Genomic DNA, 19818 nt, shown 5'->3' with positions numbered 1-19818 from the left:
AGCCCAACGCCTTGGGAAATCGAGAAGCTGTTGTTTATTCCGGCCCGGAATACATATCAAACGTGCTTAGCGGTAGAGAGCTAGACTGCTAACACGGAAGTCTCGAGTTCGAATCCTGGTTCAAGTAAGTAAACCGTCATAAGTCCACCCAGCTCTGATCGGTAAAAAACTCATGTAAGAAAAAGTAGAGGCGGCTGGGCATAGTGCTGACCCTTCATAAGCAGAGGTCACAGAATGATGTCACTGAAAGATGTGAACTCTACTTCACTTGCCTCGTAGACCCTGAGGATTTTTAAAAGTAAGTAAAGTTTCCCTTTCAAACCTGACGGTCTATGGGGCAAGTAGAGTTCACTTGTTTCTGTGACCTCGGCATATGAAGAGAGAGTGTGGTCAGCACTATGCCCAGACGCCTTTACTTTCCTTAACGTGAGTTGGGTGGACTCAGGGACGGTCTTTTGACTTGAACCCGGATTCGAACTCGAGTCTTACTGGTTAGCAGTCCAGCTCTCTACCGCTAGACCACTCCGTCCCTCAGTTTTTTTAAGGGAAACTTAATTCTAAATCTACAGCATTTATTTTATGTTATATGGTCTTGAGAAATTACTTAATTTACATGAATTTAGTGATATCACAAAGAATGGTGGTGATTTTAAAAAAAACGGGAGAAAACAGTGTAAATATTTGTTATTCCATCATTTTAATTGTTGTTTCCCTTTGACCGTAAAATAGTTTTACTCACCTTTTAAAGACCTGCTTTGTTCATTTCACCATGATAAGGTGGATTACATAGATCACAGCGAAGGGTTGTTTTATTATGTTAGATTACTTTAATTAAAAAAAACAACAACTTAAGAACTTAAGAAACGATATAATCCTTCATTCATAAGCATGCAATCAGAAAAGTGTTTCCATATTCGAACCTAATTTTTCTTAGGCTTGATGTAACAATTGTGTCAAAGTTAGAATTCAACATTAAAGCTAGCTTGTATATTATACGGTCAGTTTGACTGAACATAATTAAATTTTATTTATTGGTGTTTTACTCATGACTTATTACGTTATTGAGTCCACTCGGAACACCAAGCAGAACTTTATTCCTCCAATAATGTCCTGGTACATGTCTTGGTACACATGACCTGGTACACATGACCTGGTACACATTAGAGATCAGAATCTGTACACCAAAGTGCGTACTCTAAACTGGGATTTAAACTCGTGCCATTGGGGAAAAAATGCTTGTATTACATCATTCGACCTTGTCGCCGCATGTATCCGTTGAGTTTTCAAATTTCTGTTATACAGTTCTCATCTTTGAAATTTTTTAACTGTTTTATGTTTTAAAGTAATAGGCCTACTAGTTAAGCAGATCTGTAAACTTTTACTTAAGTTTTTTTTTTCAAATCTCCCTCAGTTTGTTCAACGATAATTAATTAAAATGACAATGCTCACACAAATGTTAGTCAACAAAATCTCAATTTTACATTTCTATTGGAGAATATTTAGAATTGACGAAATATTAAACTACACCATCTGATGTTCCAATAATTCAACTTTTTTTCACATTTTCTTATTCAAATTAGTCTTACTTGTGCATTAGCCATAAACAAATGTACGTTGTTGTAAAGTTTAAACTTACAACCCATGACAACCTGGCGCAAACTTCTAAATCTCAACATGCGCTGTTTGACAAAAACTTAAACATCAACAGACAACAAAGATTAAAATAACAAAAGTAAAAAGATATTTTCTTTTAACATTTAATGTCGTTTAGGTTGAAGATTTTGTAAACAAATACAAACAGTATGAGTATGACATTTGATAGGTAGGTTACATTTTATTTACAGGTAGTAGCCAGCTTTAGGTATATAGTATATGACATCAATTTGCCGACTAAAGTTGTACACATACTATGTTAAACATTTGAAACAAAAAACTCTAAAACCTATCTATGTACATGCAAATTATAACGGTTAAAGGGTTACATCAATAAAAACATTTGTTTTAAACATTTAAATGTAATAAAATGTTGTTAATACATGCAAGTCTTAACACAAACAGTTTAATGAAGGGAAAGGTTCCGCCATTTTGTTTGTTTACATTGTGTAGACAAGGGGAGAGAACTAACAGTTACATCAGTCAAACTCCCAACAATCCCCACTATAATTTCCTTCAGAGTTTGATCCACTGTGGGGATGGAGATACCACCACCCACAATATCCCAGCGTGTAGACAGGCGCTCCACTGGAGCCTGGACATGTACACGTTGTGTACCAGTACCTGGTGTACTTGCCAAACCTCTCACGTTTGTGTGTACATTGTCCTACAGAGACCTGTTTAGGACAGCCATGAGGATGTGACACTATAACGGTCAACTTGTCCACATCATCAAATCTCCTGTATTTGTTCCTTACTTCCCTACATAGACCATCAAAGCGTCGACACATCTTGTCCAGTTCATCAAGCAACTCTAAGTCACATGTCTCATAACTCAACTCACACGTGTCTCTCTTAATGTATGCCCCATCCACCTCCCAACCATCAAGACTGACCACTGGACTTTTATTGTCATCAAAACCTAAAACACACCTGGTCTGTCTCGCCTCACTGTCATCAAACACCACGTGTGTGGCTGTCAACACACGAACCTCCCCACACAGTTTGCTGGGTGTGGCAGAGACTTGACACTTGGCACAACGACAAGTTCTGCAAAGCCAAGGGCTGTGACTCTCTGTGTACTTCTTCACATACTTCACCCTCCCCGTCCCTAACCTCATCACGTGATGTCCTCTGTCATTATAACATGGATATGGAACTTGAGTGTCTGGGTAAAACTCTGGCCTCTTTAGACTGGTGAATTCAGTCTTTACCTGGACAGTTAGGGCTGCCATTGTTTGGATTGTCTCAGACATGAGGTCGTCGTCATGGTAACTTGAGGGGAGATAATTTATGTTGAAATCTTTAAGGGGTATAAAATCTTTGTGACCTGGATTCTTCTTACAGCCAGTAACATGTTTGTGTAGATCAGCTTCTCCTCCATAGCACATCTCAGCTTCATGATTTCCTACAGGAACAAACAACAAATTAATTCTCTAGCAACAGAAATCTTAGATTTAATGATAAACTGCATTATAATTAGGCTGTTGCTCGTATTTTTTAAACTCCACTAATTTCAAGTAAAATTATATCACAATAAAACAGGATTTTTTTCCCTACACATTGATACCAATTTTGTGTCTCTAGCTTAATTAGGAGCTAAGATATGGCCTTTTAAAAATTTGTGGGCGTGGCTAAAACAGCTTAGACCTTCGTCATTCAAGTCAATGTTACATAAACAAAAAAGTTGGCACCGATGGTTTTTTCATTGCATCATCACGGATTCGCATTTTTCGAAAAATTAAAAAATTATAATTTTATTGCATCATCCGGGATTCGCATTTTTTTAAAAACTAAAAAATTATAATCAAGCTTAAAGTCTAAGGTATACTGGACTGGATGTGATTTGAATGAGTAATTTAATGCCATTCATATATTATTATTGACTTATTACTCCGTGTAAAAAAAAAAAAATGTAGATCTAGGTTTAAAATAAACTAGATCTAGTTATTGTAAATCGATTTATTAATATTTAATACTGTTACTACTATTATTATATAATAGAAATGCATAAGCACATATTACTGCACACGTTCTTTATTATCTAATTGTAATGAACGATATTACTTGGGTAGATGAAGTAGAGTAGACCTACATACACACACACTACATAATAAATGGAAGTTGCCTTTACGTTACTTTCTCAGCCCCCCTTCTCTCTCCCCCCCCCCCCCCCACTTACTTGATATTCAGTGTCTATATCAGGAGGCCATAATAAAATTATAGAACAAAATAAAAGAAAACAGCTGTCAAAGTGTGTACCAGTGTTTATTACTACTAAACTATGCAATGTAAATTATTAGAATGTGAAAAACACAGTATTAAAATACAGTAATCAGATTACCACATGAATTTTAATTTTGTCTAATAAAATAGAAATATTTAGGAGAATGGCAAAGCAAAAAAAAAGATTTTTTTGCAATAATTTAAAAATATGTTTATCAGAGCAAAGAAATAAACTACATAGTGACAACCTAAATTTAGCCCTTGTATAATCTACGACCTTCACAGTACTGTAAAACAGTTACATAATCATAATTAGTGTGAAGAAACAAATCTACAGTACAAGAAATCAGCCTCGTCTCATTACGATCCCTCTTAAGAAGAAAAGTAGTATAGTATTAATTACCCAGGAATAAACATTAAAATATTGGTTTAAAGTATAATTACTAGTAAATCTAACCATTCATTGAATGTATGCTGGAAAAAAAATAGGTGACGAAAAATTTCTTGGACCACTTTAGTCTCTTTAGTGTTAAAACAATTTTCTAAAGTATCAATTATAATTAATCTTTAGATACAATTAGCACATCTGAGGAAAAAATATATATTTTAAAAAGCGTTAGTACTTGTGTGATAAATTAGTTTGGACCAACATTTTTGAAGCACATTAACTACTGATTCTAGGATTATCTAGCTGATGTCAATTACCCTGAAAAATTAGTTAAGTAATTAATTAAAACGTAATTTTTTTACACTATGAAAACTAAACTTAATTATAAACATTGTTAGTATTAGTTTTCAAAATAAATTGACAATTCAGAGCAATCATTTTTTCAGTAACAATTTACTATAACACTAATGTTTAAAAAATAAAGTTCATTTGTATACTAAAAATGAAAGAAGTACTCTGAAATTCTGATAAGCTATTATTCAGAAAGAAAAACAAGATTCCTACAAAGTCAACAACCAGTGATTCTGCCAGATAACTGAAATCCTCAGAATTATCCTCATCCTCTGCCCAGTAGCTTATGGTGTAAAGAGCTGACTTTTGTTTTGTTTCTGGCACCCTTTTGATAGTCCTTCCACTGTATTGCGACACACCCTGATCACCTTGCTCCCACTTATGAGTCAGCTGGACACCAATCAGATTTCCCGTCAGATACCTCTCCAGCTGTCGCACCAAGAAAGGCTCAGTAGAAGTCAACTGTCAACAACGCTTCCATGACTTTAAGAAACAGAGTAGATCTACATTTGATTGCCACATTGCATTCTTGTAAATGATCTTTATCAAAGGGCCAGAAATTAACTTCTTAATCAGCCTGAGTGCTTGCGGTGCTGCACGAGAACCCCAGGCTTCTTGAGATCTGCAAGCAGTTGAATGTAGACTTAAGTTATGTCCCAGCAGCCACATCATTCTCTTTAAGATGAGCCTTGAACTTGAATAAAGCTGGATCTTCATGGAAACTGTACCTGAAAAGAGAAGGGCAAATGGAATTAGAATTTAGGAGACCATTTCACAAAATATATACCTAGCACAACATATTGCAAAGTATATAAAATAAATATAAAAATTTGAAATAAATTCAGTCTCCATACTTACTAAATGTACTTCCACCTGAGACATTTGTTGAACATAGAAAGGGCTGTACACAAGTTCCACCAACCTATTCCACTCACAAGCCTCTGTTCTCCTCAGCCGCTTTATCTCAGCCACCAAGTTTATGATTGCATTAGCGATCCCCTTTACACCAAGTTGTAGGCACACAAGTCTAGAATTAAATTAATATTAAATTTAATAAAATTATCAAGTACTAAAATTGTCCTTAATAAAGAGGTCTAAGGGCATAGGGCTTTATAAAATTATATTATTGTATAGGACTAGTTATAGATATATACAATACATAGGCCTATATTAATTTAAATATATTTATAGGCCTACTTGATGGAGAATTATACCTGAACTAGTCTAAATCTATTCTTAACCATTTAACAATGTTTCACTATGTGACTATTTTTACAAGATCTAGATCTAGACTAGTACTTGTATGAAATAGAATAGTTTCGGCAAAAATAAAAAATAATAAAAACATTACTGTAACTGAAAACGTGTAAAAATATAAATAAAAAATTAATGTAGAGTCCTAATCAAACATAATGATTAAATGATTGTGTTCATCTAAATGTACTGAATTAAAATAAATAGGCTAATTACTGAAATGGTATAGGCCTAGGACAGGACTACTTAATACTTAATGCAGAATTAGATGAACACTTAGGCCTAGGGCCCTATACCTAATTAATTTAACTTATCTAGATTCTAGATCTAGAATCTATATCTAAATGAACTAGCACCTATTTCTTACTAGAATCTAGATCAGTGTTGGCCCTATTAGATTCAATTAGATCTAGAATTAAACTAGAGTCCAGAACTAGCTAGGCCTAAAGCTAGATTCAGTAGATTATTTTTTACTAGATCTATCTAGTAGTATATAGTCTGATCTAGATCTAGTTACTATAGATCAATAGAGCTAGATCTAGTAATCTGGATTTGTTTTTCTAAATCCAAAATCTATTAGGCTATCTTAATATCATCTAGATCTAGGCCTATTTACTGAGTCTAGATCTAGTTCTAGATCTAGAAATCTAGATCAAAATTTAAGTCTACTTGTGTAAAAATCTAAAAATTAAATTAATATAGAGTCTAGACCTAATTGTCCTAAGTAATCAACCGTAATAACTTAGTAAATGTAGGCTACTTAATCTAAATTATTAATATTTGGCCTAGTAATAGTAATATATCATAGATATCGGAGAGCCGTTATCAAGTAATGCGATATTTTAATAATGTAAGAATCACAGAAAATTTGGCGCGAAATTAAGGCTCTCTCGCGGACAGTCTTCCTAGGCTTGCGGACCATTGAAATCGTAATTTTAAAATATAGGTTAATTTTACAAGACCCAATTATTATTCTCATCAACATTTAGGCATCTCTTTCTAAATATTAAGTACTTTATTATTTATAGACACTTACCTTATATTTCAGCACATTGCTCCTCTGTAAGATAATAAACGAGATCCAAAAATTAAAATAGGCTTGGAATCTAAATCCTCTTGAGGTTAAAACAAAGATGCGCACGGCGACATGCGTAGATCAGGTGTGCTGTGGTAGCGCCTTAAGCGACACGGCCTTAATTAGCAATGGTCAACCGGAAACATGGAATTTAGGTTCAAGGTACAGCCATGATTACCATGGCAACAAAGGTCACGGCGCAAGCTGCGCAACTCGCTATTATAATGGAACAAGTTTACTACAGTCATTTAGATGTTAAACTAGCACATATATTAAACTGTTTACATTATAATTGTTTTAATTGTTTTAGTAAATATAAAATACACCAGATTGTTCATTCATTAATTGCTCATTTTTAATTTCACAGCTTGTCACAACTGAAACAATGTAGATGTTTAATTTCCATCTTGCAGAAAAAACATTGTAACAAAGTGCTAATTTAATAATGAATAATTTAAATTCTACAGTGATATATTTCTTTATTTTCATATTCTGCTACATCTTTAATATTCAATCGCCCTTTTTGATATGTTGCACATATTTTTTTTAAACAGCCAATGTGAAAAAATACCTTTGTGTCTACTGCTACTGTTTAAAAAAAAACTATGATAATTATTACATCTTTTAACTGTACAACTTGATAAGCAATAACAGATGATTTAAAAAATTGTAAAATAAATTACCTTACCATTTTTCAATTAATTTAAATCAACTGTTTTCTTACCTGAAATGTGTGACTCCTGTTTCCTTTTTGGCTTTCTGTAGGAATTGCCCATGGCCAATATTGCTGAAGAATAAAATAAGTAACATTATATACCAGTAATAATCTTAAACCTTATTTAAACATTTTAAGATTTGTATTAATTCTAAAAAAATTATATTATAGAAAATTGAAAATGTTAAATTATCAAAATTGGTAATAAATGTATGCTTTGTAGTATCAATCATATATTTACCAGTTTGTATAGAAGAAATTAAAATAAACAACTATATGTATTTCTTCTTGTCTAACAAATAATTAAAAAAAATAAGTTTCTAAATTTTTGAACACTTACAACGTGGAGACTCTTAAATGATTCAGCTTGAACCTTGACTACACACAACTTTCTGTTCTCAAGTAAATGCTGTTAGGATAAACAGATAGTTGTCAGACCTTGAAATCATGCTCTGAAATAATACAATGTAGTATAACATTATATATCACACAATACATATTTAATACATTATAATTCTTTTTTTTACTCTTTATTGATAAGAATGGTGATAAAGTTAAATGTTTCTAATTTTTGTTATACAAATTATATTACCACATAAGCTATGTACTTGAGTTTGTTTATAATTTAATGTTTAACCAAAAATGAGTTTAAATTTAAATAAATTGATGTATCTAACTTTTATAATTTTTTTAAAAATTGAAATAATAAAATATAGCTTACAATATTAACTTGGCTCAACCACTTTAATGTTGTCCTTAAATACAACCTCTTTACTTGCTAGGACAGAATGGCATTCGAACACACAGCAGCCATCAAAACTTTCACATCTGAAAACATACAATTAAGGTTAGATAAACAGAAAAATCCTTAAAATTTTTAATGTAATATAAAGTCATGCAATTAACTTGAGATTGTGTTTAGACATTTAACACCCTTTACTTATACAAGTAGGTCCTCCATTAAATATCAATGACTGAAAGATATTTAACCACAAAGTGCTATACTGCCAACCCAAAAGTCACGAATTCAAATATGAGAGGAAGTCAATAGACGTGGAACGTCCCTGAGTCCTCCCAGCTCTGATGGGTACATTACTCATGTTATAGAAAGTAAAGGCGGCTGTGCAAAGGTCAAGAAACAAATGAACTTTACTGAATCTGCTCAATAGATTGCTGGGTCTTAAGTCTTTAGAGCATTATTTACTTTTACAATACATTTTTATAAATCAATATTTGACATAGTATTTGCCCACCCTGCTTACAATTTAAATAAATAAATCTTCAAATGCAGACTTAGAACTATATTTTAAAAAAATAATAGGCCTGTAAGATATTAAAGTAGATCTAGATCTAGGCCCTATTAAGAAAACTGATGCTATTCAATGACCCCAGCAACCAGGTAAATGGCATATAAAATGTGTTAGTTCTATATCTAGATCTAGATAAAAGTTAAAATAAGTAAAAATTATATTTTATGAAGATCTAGGCAAAGATTACGATTCTATATATTTACGAAGTGACTACTCGAAATAAGGTTTTTCGCCCAAACGTCTCCACCTAGTCAGCAAAAGATAGCTCTCCGCATGCGCAGTGGGCTATGGCTAGGATTAGAGGGTTAGGGATAGGGTTAGGATTAAGATTAAGGTTAGGGATAGGGATTAGGGTTAGGGACTCTAGAGAAGATCTAGATCTAAAAACAAGTTTTGTTTAAACTAGCGCTAAAGAGTGGTAATGTTAAAAAATTACTTTTAAAATTATTCTATCGCTAGATTCTACATCAGTCTAGAATTTTAGGACCAGGACTAGGAGGGTTACCTCTTTACTAGTTTAGCTATGGATTTGAATATAAACTAGATCTAGATCTAGAATCTAGATAGATCTAGACTAGACAGACTAGGTCACTAAGGGAAACTAGTCTAGAATCTAGAATTTAAGACTTGACGAAGACTAAGAGTCTAGACTACACTCGTGTAGACTTCCTGAATTCTAGATCTAGATTCTAGATCTAGATCTAAATCTACAAGTTACTTAACCAGTTACTGAGTTACTAGGAATCTAGATCTAAATCTAGAATTCTAGATCTAGATCTAGCTCTAGATCTACATAGATCTAGTCTAGAGTCTAGATCTAGTCTAGATCTAGATCTCTAGTTATTGATCTATAGATCTTGATCTATAACTACAATAACTAGATCCAGATCTAGATCTAGATTTAGAATATATTTAATTAGAATCTATTTAGTTTAGGCCTAATTATAGTAATTAATTAATAGGTTACGTGTTAGACACTGTTAGGGCTTGGACAACGTACTCCAAATACCAGTTTGCTAATGCAACCACGCTAAATGATCGTCTGCTGCATAACTAGTTTTGCTTTTAAAAGTATCGATATCATAATTTAGCATTGAATATGCCATTTAGGCTTTAAATTAGAAACAGATATAAGGCTATATGGTAATTTTTTTTAAGTGAAGAATCTTAAAAATCTGCATATTTTAAAAGCAGCATATTTCCTTTAAATTTCAGCCTGATGACACGTAAAGCCATCTTGATATTAGTAGAATGTTTGATTATTTTGAATTGTCCACATTGGCATAAATAAATACTGGGTCTAAATTTTCTAAATAGTCCCATTTTCTGCGACTTTCTATCAAATTATGTTTTACATAGCCTACTGCAGTAAGCCTGATCAATAGAATCAATGAGTTTATGTAAGGGTCAGTAGCGTAGCGAGGGGGGGGGGGGGCGGGGGAGGACATATGTCCCCGGGCGCCGAGCTTAGGGGGCGCCGAAATGGGTTGGAAGAATAAATTGAAAGGTTGAGGGGGGCGCAAATTGAAAGTTTGAGGGGGGGGGGGGGTGCAAATCGAAATCTCAAGGGGGGGGGGGTGCAAATTGAAAAGTTTGTCCCTGGGTGCCGGGAAGGTTCGCTACGCCTCTGGTAAAGGGTCACTCGTTGAAGATGGCAACATTACGACATAATTAATTAGTGATTAAATTTTATACTTTTGGAAAAAAAGTTTCATTATACTAAAACTTATATGTAGGTAGTACGAGTGTGTGTGTAATGGGGGGGGGGGGGGGGGAGTGCTGAATATTAACTTAATATCGATATTTATTTTCAAAAACAAGTTTGTTTTTTTCTTATGAAGTGAAACATAAAATCTTCAATATGGAATAGATTTATGCAGATTTAAAAATGTTTAAAAAATAAAAGTTACACTAAGACGGTGTACAATTATGACCTATATTTCTATCGGAACAGTAATAGGACCTACACACACTTTTTTATTTGCATTACGGCATTTTCGTGGCCGGTGCTGCCTATAAGGCGAACTAGGCGGTCGCCTAGGGCGCCATCCATGGGGGGGGGGGGGGATGGCGCAACATATTTAATCGCTATTATCAAAACATACCTAATAATTGATAGCTTTTATAAAGGAGTAACGATCTATTTCGGCACCCAGGACGAACTATCAATTTTGCACCCCACCCCAAAATTAGGTCTATAAAGGTCTATATTTCTTCACGATGGTGAAAATGCAACCCCACCTCCCTAATTTGGAAAGGTCGGGGGCGCTTTTTACCAGTCACATTGCCTTTTTAATGTGGTGTCATTCAAGTGATATAGAAAACGATTAAATAAGTTCGTAATTTAAATTTCGAACAATCCAAACAGTTATATAATTTAATAGGGCTTGTAAGTTTCGTTTTCTCAAATTTTGATTTAGAAATCTGTCCTGGTGTAAAGAGTTTTGTAATGACGGGGTGTTCAAAGTATTGTACTTATTTGGTAAGTTTTGATGATTCGTTTAGATTTGGGAGTAACGGTGGAAGGCTGTTGCTGATATGGTTTCGTAGGTAGAGTCTAGAGTCTATAAAGTATCGAAGTGTTAAAGTGTCATAATTTTTATTCGGCTGTTTTGTAGTTGACGATTTAGTGGAATCTGATTGGTAATAGAGAAATGAGAGTGCAGGTGATGAAGTATCGTAGTTCTGGAGTTTGGGAGTATTGAGTCTTATGGTATTAAGGTATCGAATTATATTGACTGTTAAAGCGAAAAAGTATTAGGTCCAGTTGTTTACTTCGAGTATCGTTTGTAGAGCTTGGTAAAGTTATACGAGTTGGTTTCATAGTTCTGGAGGATCGAGTCCAGAGTTTCTTCCAGGCATCTCTTCGCCCCCCCCCCCCCCCACGAAGCAAGTCTACCGCCCTCTCCCCGCCACCGCAAGAAATGGAATTTATATAACAAATATATACTTTTGACAGTGTCCCTGTCCCTCTCCCCCCCTCCCGGAAATTGTTGACCGCCCCCCCCCCCCCCATTGAAAATTTCAAGTGTTCCCGCGTAGAAACATGTCTCGAAGAAACACTGATATATATATACACATATAGGGGGGGGGGGGGCTTAACATTTCTTTTTCCGAGGTGGCCCTTTTTTCTAGTTCCGCCGCTTTATCACACATTTTTCTCCGGGGGGGGGGGGGGGGGGAGGGGGGAGGACACTTTGGGGGAGAGATGTGTTGGGGTGTGGACTTAAATTTACAGTACTGAGAGGCAAACATTCACAACTTGGTTAAGATATAATTGGTACGACACGACTACGCGTACAACGACAAATTTTGATAAATCTGGATTTAGTATTTTGATAAATCTGGATTTAGAATTTTAGCCCGTTTTAAAAAAAAGTCTCCTATACTCCATGTATGATGAAGTACTGAGGTGTAAAACGGTGAAAACTGTCGTAATTTCATGTGATTTTTTTGCACAATTACAATGCTTCCTGTATACGATGTATACGAGAAAATAAAAATAAATTCAGATTAACAAATAATTATATTCTTTTAAGCAGGTTATTTGAGAGATTTTTCTCCCCATACGATCAGATGCTGTAGTTTATTACAGCTAACCATATCTCAAGTTATTAAAATCTCAATAAGAAAATGGTTACAACTGATGTATCTGATGAAAGCAGGATTTACTTTCTACATAGGACAATTTAGTGTAGAAACTAGTTTAAAATGGGCCAAAGGTTTTTTCGATAAAAACACATTGTCCAATATGCTGGACACCCACATAGATTTTTTTTTAAATTAATATATCTATCAGAAAATTTATTTTGCACGTTTTAGTTTTGAATTATCACAATCGTAATATATTTTACAATACAAGTACCAGATATAAGAAACTAACTTACCGATTTATTTAACAAAACGTTAGAAATCTTGAATATCTGACTGTCGTGGATTGGGAAATCTACTTGTGTTAGCTGATGGTAGTCTAAGCCAATCGGCTGCCAACGGTTCATCTAAAATAAAATTCGCTAAGTGAGTCAATAAGCAAGGAGACAAGGCGTTTTGACCGTAAAAACAGGATGTGCGGATTAATCTTGTGACGCAACTAGGAAAACCCAGTATAAATTTACTTCCCTTTTGCCCAGTGTCCAGCGGCGCACATTTTAATACAGTCCACTTAATGACGTCATATTCACATCGGGCTTGGTTGTCAAATAGTCTACAAAATGTCAAACTTTCAAACATTCTTATTGTCGATACGTTTTCATCTGAGGCATCTGTTTCAATTTATCGTAGATTTTCAAACCAATCAAATATTGCCGAAGATTATTGTTTCACTCGTATTTTATTTTTTGTCTGTTCATGTATAGCCTACCTTTTATACAATAGAGTGTATAGACTTCTTCTAGTTTCATGAGATCAGAACGTCAATCATCCAAACCATTCAGTCCTCTCCTCAGTAACATCAGCTCATATTAAAATGTTTTAATCTCGCTTCTATACGCCTACAAACCAATTCCAAAAAAGCTTCTAAATAGAGCTGAGTGACTCAATTGTTCCTGCTATTTTTAGAAACTGAGGAGCAAGAGCTTTTAAATGTTTAAAGTTAATGCATATTAATGGCTGAACAAAGAAAACCATGAAAGAAATAAAGAGATGTTTATTGTTTGTGAATGTGGTAATATATTTGACAGGCTGATTGGTGTTCAGTATAAAAAACAAATTTTAAAAAAATATAGTACGATACGTACGTTTAGCACGTAAGAAAGACCAGACCAGCATTATAAGTTAAACAAATGTTATTTACTTCGAAAAGATGATACGATATTTGTCAATGAAGTTCATAGAAAATGTTTTTGAAAGCTTTTTATTATATGACTACAATTCATGATATTTTTTTACACGCTTGAGACTACTAGGCCTTTTTGCCCTGACACCATATTTCATTACACACTTGTGACGCAGCTCACTTCACTCTCACTAGTTTGTTGAATGACTAGATGAAAATATTTTTATTTAAGAAAACTTCCATTTGTACAAATGATAAACGGGAACAGGGCATCCCCCCCCCCGTCATTACCCCCGAGTAATTTATCCAGTGTCAATTACCCCCCGCCCAGTATGACACTACTCCACCCGGACAGGATTAGAGTTAGGGTTAGGGCTAGGTTTAGGGCTAGGGTTAGGGTTAGGGTTAGTGCAGTTTTAGGCTAAGGTCGATGCTTAAGTATTGGTCTTTTTCTTAAGGTTTTGATTAAAGTAGTATATAGGTATAGAATTCTAGTTAGAGTTAGGATTCTAACTTCAGGGGGGGGGGTAATTAATCGGGGGATAATTGACAGGAGGGTAATTGTAAATACGGGGGGGGGGGAATGTGCGGGGGGTAAATTCCGGGGGGGGGGCAATGTCCTGTAGCCATGATAAATATAGCTATTAATATGTCAACATAGCATAATGTAACTGTTTCACTCTTTTGTTCTTAAGACAACTAGATGATATTGTGATTTTTTCTGTCATCAAAGATAGACGATAAACTATTGGTACATTTTACAACTTTATTTATAATAGTAAAATCCACAAAGAATACAGTAAATTGAGTAATCAAACATCCACCGAATGATATAGCCTATATAGAGTTCGTGAATATACAAGATGAAGTCACAAGAATATGTTTTAAGTTCTAACGGTCTACACACATACCTTCTCCTTGCGTTCATCTATGCGACCTATCGAACATCTCATTTACCCCGATTATATAGCACTACATTCACTCTCTTCAGTCAGTGAGTCATGTCCAAAAAGCATGCAAAATAAAATGATTGATCGCTCGCGCATTCATTTCCAATGGGCAGGTATTCAACTATCACACACGTTTCAGTCTAAATACAATACACCAAATACAGTCTGTTACAGTAATATTAAAGTTAGAGAAATTAGTGAACCTTTAATCTATTTCTTAGCAAACAGAAGTGTTCAGCAAAAATCACAGAAACAAGTAAACTCTACTTCACTTGCCCCGTAGACCGTCAAGTTTGAAATAGATCTGTAATCATTGATAAAAAAATATCAGCCTTTTTTTCAAAATCAGTTTAAACATGTAAGTATTCGGGCTCGTGCCCTAAGTCTACCCAGTTTTATGGGTACTTGACTCACGTTATGTAAATTAAAGGGGATTAGGCATAGTGCAGACCACACTATCCCTTCATACGCCGTGGTTTATAAAATTGTATTTCATCTTTCCTATGGACCGTAGGGCTCAAAAGTTTCTCAAAATTTTAAATTATTATACTGGCACTAAGCTAAAAAGTTTCACAAAAGTTTACATTACTATACTGCCATTAAGCAAATAATGATTAATCTACTCATTCATTCCCACGTTTTCTTTAACTTGCTTTCTCTGTTTGTGTGTTTGTTTGTCTTTCCAATCAAATCTTGCGATCGAAATTTCTGGCACTTCCCAGTTAGCTAGCGCGCTGAAATTTTCAGGGAAGCTTTCTTTTGGATGACCATTGAATATTCAATTGTTATTATTACTAAATTGATCAATGGAAACATTTTATTGAGCATTTTAGACCGCTATATAATCTATATATATAATTCTCCTCTGCTAGCCATTAGAAAAAAAACCAGCGACGCGTACCTCGCGCGCAGTGAAGCGAACGATCACATGTCGCCACAGGCTTAGGGGCAGAGAATTTAGCTTGAACCGAGTTTAAACTTACAGGAGGTAGGCCAGTTTGGGGGAGACGATATGGTCGAGTGGTTGGGCACACGATTGCTATCCCACTCGACACGGGTTCAAATCTATGTGTTCTAGTCAGTAACCAGCCCTCGTCCTAACCGCTATCAACTAACCTCTGACAATCATTCACTTGCGATTGAGACCGAAGAAGAAAGGGTGTCTCGTTTTTTTACGAGTTGTCTTTTTACGAGTTGTCTTCGTTTACCCAAAAAAAAGTGAAAAGATAAAATCGATAGCAAGATTTCAATGCAAACAAACAAAGACTAAAAAGTAGAAAATAATAATCATTAAAAAAGTTTTTAAAAACCCACGTTTTCTGATTGAACTAAAAAGTAGAAAATAAATGTTATACATCACAATAATGCAAGCGATCACTCTACTATAAGCGATCAAAAACGTGGGGCGCCATGATTTTCTTACAGTTTCTAATATTGTTGACTCTCTACAAGCTCCCTAATAAAAGTCAATAGTATTATCTAATCAATAGTAATATAACTTTTACTTCGGCGCCCCACGTTTTTCATCGCTTATAGTAGAGTGATCGCTTGCATTATTGTGATGTATAACATTTATTTTCTACTTTTTAGTTCAATCAGAAAACGTGGGTTTTTTAAAACTTTTTTAATGATTATTATTTTGAAAACGAGGCTGATATATTTTTTTATAACTAATTAAAGTTCCATTTCAAAACTGACGTTCTCTGGGGCAAGTGAAGTAGAGTTCACTTGTTACTGTGACATCGGCATTTGAAGGTATAGTGTGGTAAACACTATACCCAGCCGCCTTTACTTACCCTAACGTTAGTCTACTGACTTGAACCCGGATTCGCCTTGCGACTTTTTTCTATTATATTCGGGATTTTTATTTTTGCGCAATCAAAAGAGATTACTCACCACATGATGTGGCGTACGTGACGTGTGCAAACGTTTAACATAACAGCCCGGATGTTTGAACTATTTTTAGAAGCTATTCTACTCGATGTCAACGAAACGTTAGAAATCTTGAATATCTGACTGTCGTGAATTGGAAAACCTACTTGTGTTGGCTGATGGTAGTTTAAGCCGGGCGGCTATCGCCAGTTTATCTAAAAATGAAACTCTCTAAGTGAGTCTAGAGCAGTGGCGGAACTAAAAAAAAAAGGGTAACCCCGCAAAAAAATGTTTATATATTAATATATATACGAAAGTAAAATATGAATATAGGATACTCATTGTTGGCCTGATCGGGTTTTAAAAAAATGTGTTTTTTTACATTATAACAAATGAAACATCATGTTATGTGTGTAAGTGCATTAGTCTGTTTTGTGAAAATCAGTTTTATTTTCTTTATGCTGTAAGACCTCTTAACCCTTAGTCGGTTAAAAAAATATAAAACATGAAAGCTTTGTATAAGTCATGGTGTTTCGTGTTATGTTTATTTTTATGTTATTTTTATGTTATTTTGTATTTATATTATTTTATATAAATATATTTCCTTTTTGTACAGAGTTATTCTTTAGTAAGTTTTTTTTAAAAAGATAATTTAAGAGAATTAATTGCTTTTTAATTTGTTTAGTACAAATCTATTAAAAGGAGCTTATGAGCACACCTATATGACTTTTTATAAGGGAAATAAGTCACGTTTGCTTCTCTTTAATGAGTTTGATTGAAGGAGAAAGAGGACTCGGCTTTCACAGTGGTTTAAAAACAAAGGGAAAAAAGATATACAAGAGCGTGGGTTGGTGTCTGTAGAATAAAGATAATCCAACCGCAGTTGTTGTAATCTTTTTTTTTGTACAAAACAACGATCATATAAAAATGCAAGAAAATTAATTTTTTACTATAAAAAAATTATTATGGTCGGCTGTGGGACCTTAAAATGGCATGCCCCCCCCGCATTACAGGGTCTGGAGGCACTGTAGTTGCGCCCCTGGTCTAGAGGCGATGAGGGCTGGACGTGATTTACGTAAAAACAGGAAGTGTCTGATTATCTTGTAACGCAGTTAGGAAAACCCAGTACAAATTTACTTCCCTTTTGCCCAGTGTCCAGCGGCGCACAGTTTTATAAAGTTTACTTAATGAAGTCATATTCACATCGGGCTGGGTTGTCAAATAGTCTACAAAATATCAAAATATCAAACTTTCAAACATTCTAATTTTCAATACGTTTTTATCTGAGGCATTTATTTCAATTTACCGTAGATTTAAGAATCAATCAAATATTTACAATGTTTTTAGTTTCACTCGTATTTTATTTTCTGTTCATGTGTAGTCTACGTTTTATACAATAGAGTGTATAGACTTCTTCTAGTCAATCTTCCAAACCATTCAGTCCTGTCATCAGTAACATCAGCTCATATTAAACTGCTGTATTCTCGCTTCTATACGCCTACAAACCAACTCCAAAAAAAAGCTTCTAAATAGAGCTGGAGTGACTCAGTTTTTCCTGCTATTTTTAGATACTGACGTGCAAAATCTATTTAAATGTTTCAAGCTTATGTATATTAATGGCTGTAAAAAAAACTTTGAAAGCAACATAAGAAAAGTTTAGTGTTTGTGAATGTGGTAAGAGATTTGACAGACTGAATAAGTCTTCATTATAAAGAAATATTTAAAAAATTATGTTAAGATAAGTACTTTTAGCACGTGAGAGAGACCAGACAAGCCTTATAAGTTGAACAATTCAACAAATACAGTCTGTTACATTAACCTCAAAGTTAGAGAAATATGTACACCTTTTATCTATTTGTTAGCAAACAGAAGTGTTGAGCACAAACAAAAACAACAAGAAAACACATATAGGTCTAAGCATGTAGATATTCGGGCTCGTGCCCTAAGTCTACCCAGTTTAATGGGTTCTTGACTCACATTATGTAAATTAAAGGGGATTATGCATAGTGCAGACCACACTATCCCTTCATACGCCGTGGTTTATAAAATTCTACTTCATCTTTCCTATAGACCGTAAGGCTCAAAAGTTTACATTACTATATTGCCACTAAGCTCAAAAGTTTTACAAAAGTTTATATTACTATACTGCCACTAATCTCAAAAGCTTCACAAAAGATTACATTACTATACTGCCACATAAGTTCAAAAGTTTCACAAAAGTTTACATTACATTACTGCTACTAAGCCAAAATTGTTTACATTACTATACTGCAACTAAGCAAATAATTACTGATCTACTCATTCATTATGAAAACAAGGCTGATATATTTTTATCAATAATTAGAGTTCCATTTCAAAACTGACGATCTACGGAGCAAGTGATGTAGAGTTCACTTGTTTCTGTGACATCGGCATATGAAGGTATAGTGTGGTCAGCACTATGCCCAGCCGTCTTTTTTCACCCTAACGTGAGTTAGGTACCGATCAGAGCTAGGTGGACTCAGGGATGGTCTACTGACTGGAACCCTGGTTCGGGCTCGAGACTGTTTTTAATATATTCGGGATTTTTATTTGTGTGCAATCAAACAGGGATTACTCACCACATGATGTGGCGTACGTGACGTGTACAAACGTTTAACTCAACAACCCGGATGTTTGAACTATTTTTAGAAGCAATTCTTCTCGATGTTAAGTATAGCTGGCCGATTGTGTAACATTAGATGGGACCACGAATGTTAATATAACGCAACAGATAATGTACTTTGTTACAACTGCTTTCATGTATACGTTTTCTTAAAACAATCTTCAAATAAATGAAAGCCCACCCCCCCCCCCCCCCATACCCGAACGAATTTTTTTTATTGAAAATATATACTTTTAACAGTGTCCGCCCTTGAAGAAAGCCTACCGCCCCCCCGGCCCAGTAAATTTCAATTGCCCCCCCCCCCCCGGAGAAAAAAGTCTGGAAGAAAAACTGCTCAAGATTAACACATAACTACATTGTTAATAGGTACAAAATAAATGTAAATTTGGAAACGGCTTTAGGTCGTTCTGGTAATTGTAGCTAAATTTAGCAGAGCATAACTCTCCCAGTTATATTTTAATCAGAAAGAAAGTGCAGGGATACACACTTAACATAAAAGCCAGTTATCCAGATTTGGCATATGTTTGTGAATTCCCAAAAGTGATAAATAATTTTTCATTGAAGTACTTATAGTTTTTCCTCCGAATATTCAACATCCTGATTTTA

The 19818-nt window shown here is 34.5% G+C and overlaps 1 protein-coding gene and 1 long non-coding RNA gene across 2 annotated transcripts; both read right to left on the bottom strand.

Annotated features, from left to right (window-relative positions):
* Nucleotides 1-1758: 1758 nt before the first annotated feature.
* On the bottom strand, nt 1759-12990 carry LOC131954751 (uncharacterized). Its single transcript, XM_059318499.1, has 5 exons — nt 12860-12990; nt 8384-8490; nt 8003-8114; nt 7672-7734; nt 1759-3061 (listed from the first exon to the last, which is right to left on the bottom strand). The coding sequence occupies exons 4-5, from the start codon at nt 7721-7723 to the stop codon at nt 2133-2135; spliced, it is 981 nt and encodes a 326-aa protein (XP_059174482.1). The 5' UTR covers nt 7724-7734; nt 8003-8114; nt 8384-8490; nt 12860-12990; the 3' UTR covers nt 1759-2132.
* LOC131954756 (uncharacterized) lies at nt 5313-7167 on the bottom strand. The gene is made up of 3 exons (XR_009388796.1): nt 6909-7167; nt 5477-5645; nt 5313-5346 (listed from the first exon to the last, which is right to left on the bottom strand). It is a non-coding gene; the product is annotated as an uncharacterized LOC131954756 (long non-coding RNA).
* Nucleotides 12991-19818: the final 6828 nt, after the last annotated feature.

The sequence above is a fragment of the Physella acuta genome, unplaced genomic scaffold (assembly GCF_028476545.2).
Source record: "Physella acuta isolate Inbredline_101_S28 unplaced genomic scaffold, ASM2847654v3 ptg001026l, whole genome shotgun sequence".
Classification (NCBI taxonomy): domain Eukaryota; kingdom Metazoa; phylum Mollusca; class Gastropoda; family Physidae; genus Physella; species Physella acuta.
The sequence above is the reverse complement of the archived record's forward strand: the minus strand, read 5'-3'. Positions and strand labels throughout refer to the sequence as shown.

Coding starts and splice junctions, on each gene's coding strand:
- LOC131954751 (XM_059318499.1), bottom strand. CDS start 7,723: ATGGGCAATTCCTACAGAAAGCCAAAAAGGAAACAGGAGTCACACATT. Junction 3,062..7,671: donor ACAGGAGTCACACATTTCAG/GTAAGAAAACAG, acceptor TTGTTCCTGTAG/GAAATCATGAAGCTGAGATG.